Source organism: Corvus kubaryi, unplaced genomic scaffold (assembly GCF_017639235.1).
Source record: "Corvus kubaryi isolate FWS band 111438036 unplaced genomic scaffold, C.kubaryi_AGA036_p1.0 66, whole genome shotgun sequence".
Taxonomy (NCBI): domain Eukaryota; kingdom Metazoa; phylum Chordata; class Aves; order Passeriformes; family Corvidae; genus Corvus; species Corvus kubaryi.
In genome coordinates, this window is record NW_024582054.1 from 13,944,622 (window position 1) to 13,951,057 (window position 6,436).

Below are 6,436 nucleotides of genomic sequence, written 5' to 3' on the forward strand. Positions count from 1 at the left end.
GGAGCCGGGGCAGATGCACGCCGGGAGTTGTAGTTCCCGCCCCGACCCGGCCCACAGAGGCCGGGAAAGGCCGGAGCTCGGCCCGGCTGCGGGGAGCACGCCTTCCCCCGGGCCACTCCCGCACGGCGGCACCCAGCGGGGAAAGGGGGCAGCTTTGGCAACAAGATCCCGCTCCGAGGGCCGTCATCCACTCAGCCCCTCCATCTGACTCCCATTCCACACAGGAGGTGAAATCCAAGCAATTTTATTCTACAGAAAATGTGAAGTTCTGGAATACAATAAATTGTTTCTGAGGCATTTAGTGCACAAAAATAATGTTTTTAGCGGGGTTTTCTATCAGCATTGACCCTGTGATTTCCTTCACACGAACACCACACTCTACAAATTTCAGATTTATCTCATGTACAACTCCCCAAACCACATACACTTGGAAACAGAGGTTCTGCCCCTGAACAGCCCCTCCAACAGAGACAACATAGCTCTTCCTCTACCCACCAGAATTCTGCGAAAAGCTGAGCATCAAACTAACAGCGCAGCAAAACAATAAATTAGAAATTCAATAAAATAAAGTTCTCTAGAACTGAACACTGGCTGACTGATGAGTGAGGAAGAGGGGAAATGTTCCGTGAGGGCAGCTCACGCTCCAGACTTTGCTTCTTCCTGGACAAAGTCACTTCAAAATCTGGAATTCCTTGTGCTCCAGCGCCTTGATCTTCTTCTCATTGCTGAACTCTGCTCGGCTGATACGGGACTGGGGACTTCCTATCTTTCTGAGCCATTCTTGCAGCTCCCGCACCCTGGAAGTTGGACCCTGGATTTGCCCTTGGACAGTGCCGTGGCTGGTATTTTGGACCCAGCCAACAAGCCCCAGTCTCTTAGCCTCCCCCTGAGAAGACAATGCAAAGCAAAATGAGGTTAATCCAAACTGCAAAAGAGCAATAAAACAACATTCGCATCCAGGAGCCAATTTTGGCAAGACACAGACCTCCGAGGAAGTTCCTGTGGCTCAGGCAGCAGGAAAGCAGCAGAGGATTCACTCGACTACTAAACATATTCTTTCACGCGAAAAACTGCGGCTGAAACTCACTCTTCAGTCACGCTTACATAACCCGGCCGGGCTGCCAGCAGCACCGCGATGCCAGCGCTCAGCCCTTGGCCACGACCCCGCCCGCCCGCGGCTCGGCTCCTCCAAGGCGCCCGCAGAGGGCTGATAGCGGGCACGGCGCACGCCGGCAGGCAGGGCAGCCCGCCCTGAGGGATCGCGGCACGCACCTGGGTGTACTTGCGGAAGAACACGCCCTGCACCTTGCCGGACACCTCGTAATCCACGGACACCAAGCCCTCGTCCTCCGCCATGGCGGCACCGCCACTGCCTCCCGCTTCCCCTGCCTGCGGCTGCAGCCGCCGCGCGCCCCGCTGCGCCTGCGCCGCCTGCCGGCCGCTGGGGGCGTGGCCCCCCTGCTGCGGCCAATGAAGAGCCGCAGCGGGGCCGGGCCGGTCCCTCATTCGCCACCTCATGAATAATGCATATGGGGCGGCTCATGAATAATGCATCAGGCCCGCCCACGGCCGCCGCGCTCGTTCCGCCGTGGAACGGCCGCGCGGCCGGGAGCGGTCCGGGGGCGCGCGCTGGCCGGAGCGGCGCCGGTCTCCCGGCAACAGCCGCCAGCAGCGGCGGGGGGCGCGGCGGGCACGGCTCCGCGCCGGGGCCCCGGGAGCCGCGGGCAGCTGGAGGGGTCTCTCGGGCCATAAGCGCAGCGTGTGGCGACGCAGCTTGCCGAGGAGGGAGGCCGGCGGAGCGCCGGGCGTAGCCCCGCAGGTAACCCCGCTCGCCCCGCGGCGTGAGCACCCGACATACCTCGGGGGATGTGGTGGAACGAGCCACAGGAAGACTGTGCCGAGCTTGGTCGGACTCCTGCTTGTCAGATCTGTGTGACATACTGGTGGATCACATTGCCAGAACTGGAGGGACACGTTAAGGGAAACCTCTGTCACTGCAGTGTATTTCTGCTGCTACCGTGATAAGGCAGGGCTCAGACGGAAAGAGAAATAAAAGTGTGTCTTATTTCTGGCTGTATAAACCGTTGGGACCAGTAGAGGCAGCATGGGAGCTCCCTAAATGGAAGGAATGTAAAGATTTATAGAAAGCAGAGAAGTTACAAAACCTTCACTAATACTTATTATAACCTCTGTCTGCAGCCTCCACGCATAAACTATTAGGAGAAGATTTGTCCAGTTTTTGGATAAAATTGTCTGTAATGGCTTTGCTTCTAACCTCAGGCTCTTTCTCAGGCGCTGAATGGCTTTTTTTCCACCGGTGGCTCCTGTGGCGCCAGCTACTAAGCTTGCTCCTGGTTCCCAGCCAAAACACCAGCAGAACAACTTTCAGCATGGATTCATACTTGACAAAGAGGAAAGTTTAAAAGATCTCTGTGCCCAAAAGAACCGAAGATATTCCTATTCAATGTCTGCAGAAAGCGCTCAGGACAGACCCAGGCATGGAGGCTTCTGTTCAGGCAGACCAGAGAGCAAGTATCTTATCCACCAGGCCTGTGTTCTGTCAGCTGAATCACTAGGCAGACAGAAAGAAGGAGTGGACCGTGCATATCCCCTGCAACCAATTTCTCACCACAAGAGTGCAAGTGCTCCACTGCTCAGCACTGGAAGTCCCCCGTATGTGCAGGAAGCTCCAAATAGTAGATCAAGCTCAATAAGCAAAGGGATGGTTCCAGCAGGGAGGTCTCAGTTAGCTGCAGTGCTCCGCCCTTGGGTAGGAAAGCCTGAACCATCAGTCCCCCATCTATACAGGACAGACCTGGCCTATATCCTAAAGCTGGAGGCAGATAGAAGGAACCTAGAAGAGGCAATTCAAAAGAAAAAGGCCATTCTTGGAGATAAGCTGAGGAGGACAGTGGAGACACTTAGGAGGATTCAAAGAGAGAAGGAGCGTATCAAGGTAGTGGAGAGAAGAGACAGTGAAGTGGAAAGGACCCATGAGCAAAAAGCCACAAGGCACCCTGGAGAGAAAACTTTCAGAGCTGCAGACAGGCCAGGTGTCGGGATCTTCAGTGGAGCACAGTCTGCAGAGGACACTATCCCCAAGCCTGACACCACTTTCCACCCCCAAGAACTGGCTGTGGGGAAACTCAAGGAGTGGCTGGTGGCCACAAAATACAACAAAACAAACAACAGCAAAATGCAAGACAACATACCCATGGAGCATTTAGCTTCTTGTTCAAAACTGGCCCCAAAACATAGCCTTTCTCTCTCTGCCCTCTCAGACCAAGATTCTGATGACCACCCATCTGCAGAGATGCTATACATGCAGTCTGCCAGTGCTGCGGAGCAGGAGGGGTTTGGACAATGCAGCTTCTGCAAACGTAAGTTTCTCTGCACCAGGCTTGAGAAACACATGACTATCTGTGGCAAGAACCAAGACTCCAAGAGGAAAGTGTTTGACTCCAGCAAGGCCAGAGCTAGGGGAACAGAACTGGAACAATATCAGCAGCGGAAGAGCTCAAGGAGTCCTCAGGTAATGTGTAGTCCCTTGCCTCCCTGGATCTACATGTACTGCTCACACTCCTTCCACTTCAACATCTGACTGAGACGCAAGCACCTTCCCATGTACATGAGGCTAAGGGATAAAATCCAGCTATTGCCTCTGAAAGGTTCTTGCCAAATGGACTAATAGATCCATTTGCAATCTCATAGATGGAGGCAGGAGTCCTGACTTAGCTTTATAATGTGTCAAGGGTGTACTACTGGAGAAAGCTCACTTCTTTGCTGTAGTTAGGATGCAGACTTCTGCTGCAGTAAAGTTCTGTGACATCAGGGGCTGCAGGGAGCTGACTGAAAATCCAGATAATAACACAGTCTGTTAAAATGAAGGTAGTGGAAACATGCAGCTCTGTTCCTGCAAAGCAGATATAGCAACCCTCTCTACTTCCTTGGCCCTACTGCTTGCTTTTCTAGTTATCCTCAAGCTCTTTGTAAATACTGGTGTTTCCATCAGTATTTCCTTTACATCCTCCTTCGTGCTGGTCTTTTTGATTCCCTTTGTGGGACTGAGCTTGTCAGGCTGGGTTTTATGTCAACAGGGAATGCACAGGACCAGGTGACATGGGTTGGGCTCTGAGTGTGAGTTTGAGAGTGGAGGCTGATGGTGGTCCCAGTTGCTCTGACTGCCTTTCCCTTCTGCAGAGTAAAACACCACCCAGAAAGAACAACTGGAAGCAGAAGCACGAGGCTCTCATCCACATCGTCTCACAGGCCCGCCAGGTGCAGCAAATCCTTGCTAAGGGGGGGAAGGACCTGCCCCCATTGCCTCCCATTGAAAATCCAGACTACATTGCCTGCACCTACTGTGGACGCAAGTTTGCTCCCCGAGCAGCCGAGAGACACATTCCCAAATGCAAGAACATAAAGAATAGGTCCCCACCTCCACCACAGAGGAGGCGCTGATGAGGCAGTGCCCAACTGTACCTGCTGCTCTGATTCCCTACCTGTTTTTTGCCAATTCCCAGCAATAGACATTTGTGTTTTCTGTAGTCTCAGCACTGGCTGCAAGCTTCTATGTACAGCAAGTGAACAGCTCAGGATGTATAAGCTGAATAACAGAACTTGTATACTTTGACCTGTGCCCTGAGTTGCCCTACGAGAAATGTCCCTTTCCTCAGCACAAGAAGCTCAGGATCAGAAATTCCAGGGGTTAGAAAACCTAGCACTAGCAGGCACTTACTGTTCAAATCCATATGTCAATTCATGTGTATAGAACAACAGGGATACGCTGAACCAACCAGGCCCTTGAGGTAACAGAACAAGCATCACATTCAGATTTAGTATTTTTAAAAATGGAGTTTTCCTGCAGGCCAGGTTGCTAGGGACTTCTAAAAAACAAAGCTTGCACCCTTCCTTAAGTCATCTGCTTATATTCATCTTGGTTGCTGCAATGGTAGGGAATTATGACAAAAACATATCCCTTCTTTGTTTTCTTCCCGAGATTTTTCTAGATTCTGATTATTAAATATATTAAACTAGTTCTCTTGTGTAAAAGTTATTTTAAATGGTCACAGAGTGTTCTCACAGTAAGAAAGACTACTTTGTATGAGAAAGTTGCAACAAGAAGTGAACAAGGAACAAAAAAACTCCAGCGGCTCCTTTTGCAAGTCCTCCGGTAGCAGAGCAGCAGCTCATGGGAACCTAGGGAAAGATCTAAAGCAATGAGATTAAGCTGGAATAGTCAGAAGCTGAATATGAAGAAATATTCCGGCCTTCAATGTGTGAACCTGACTCCTGAAAGAGCTTGGAGAGCTTCTGTCCTATAGATATGTGAGCAGAAATATCAATCCCTTGGCACACCCTGGAAAAGCATGAAGGTTCCAGAAAGGATCATTGCTGCACTGTGCCGGCCAACGATGAGTGTACAAACCTGAGAGAAAAAGCAGACTCAAAAGAAGGGAAAATAATTTGCTGTATCCAAACTGATCAGAGAAGCAAGGCCAATGCTTTAACTGCAGTGTTTCAAAAAAACAGGATAGCAAGAGGTAGGAAAGGGGTAAACTGAAACCTTTATGCCAGCCTCCCTGAATTCATGAAAGGTATAAGTGAATTGAGCACACTAGTTAAAAAATTCAGCACCACTGCCTGTCTTCTAATATTAACTGTTTCCCTTGCACTATGTTTTATTGACTATATTTAGTGGACCCTAAAGGTCAGCAGATTGTAAATGGTGACATGTGGATACACACTGAAAAGCATTTGATGCTGTAAAATAAGCCCATGTGTTGGGGACTTCTCATAACTGGCAGGTAAATAGCTAACACTGAGATTGAAAAGACTGAAACTGTAGATTAAGAAAAAGTTATTAATATTAAATCACCAGGCTTCATTCGTTACCTGTTTTGGAGCTAACTGTGGGCAGTTCTCCCCTCTTTGCTGTTGTTTCAGTATCCAGAAAGTCTCTGATAACTGGTTTAAAACTTAGTAACATATTAGACAAAGTATCAGGCTCAGCACAGAGATTTAGGGTGCTGCTTTGCTATCATGCTTAGTCACCCTGACTCTACTCAAGCCATGTCATTCACGCCAGCTCAGCTTCCTCTTTTACTCCTGCAGTACAATCCCCCACTCAGAGACATGCTGCATTTTCAGCATCCACACCTCTAGTGAATTTTAAGTATTTAACTCTGCTCCGCCTTTCAAGATAAGTCACAATTTAATACAACTCCTGATAAAAGTGACAGGCTTTAAGCATAGTGCAGGAGCAGTTGGCTGAGCAGGTGTCAGGCAGGTTCTCCCTTCTGTAGGCCTTAATGATCAGTGAAGCTCTTCTGAGAGAAGCAGGTACTTCTTCCCTTTAAGCCTTTCTTCCTGTTACTCATTTCCCCACTTGGCACTCAAACTGTGGAAATAAACACACACACACACAAAAGCTCCT

The 6,436-nt window shown here is 50.0% G+C and overlaps 2 protein-coding genes across 2 annotated transcripts; one reads left to right on the plus strand and one right to left on the minus strand.

The window, feature by feature from the left end:
• Window positions 1-228: 228 nt before the first annotated feature.
• ACYP1 (acylphosphatase 1) lies at window positions 229-1,521 on the minus strand. Its single transcript, XM_042047781.1, has 2 exons — window positions 1,273-1,521; window positions 229-886 (listed from the first exon to the last, which is right to left on the minus strand). Exons 1-2 carry the CDS (start codon window positions 1,516-1,518, stop codon window positions 671-673), a joined length of 462 nt encoding a protein of 153 aa, XP_041903715.1. The 5' UTR covers window positions 1,519-1,521; the 3' UTR covers window positions 229-670.
• A 124-nt stretch (window positions 1,522-1,645) lies between these two features.
• ZC2HC1C (zinc finger C2HC-type containing 1C) lies at window positions 1,646-5,036 on the plus strand. The gene is made up of 3 exons (XM_042047779.1): window positions 1,646-1,819; window positions 2,293-3,532; window positions 4,201-5,036. Exons 2-3 carry the CDS (start codon window positions 2,300-2,302, stop codon window positions 4,459-4,461), a joined length of 1,494 nt encoding a protein of 497 aa, XP_041903713.1. The 5' UTR covers window positions 1,646-1,819; window positions 2,293-2,299; the 3' UTR covers window positions 4,462-5,036.
• Window positions 5,037-6,436: the final 1,400 nt, after the last annotated feature.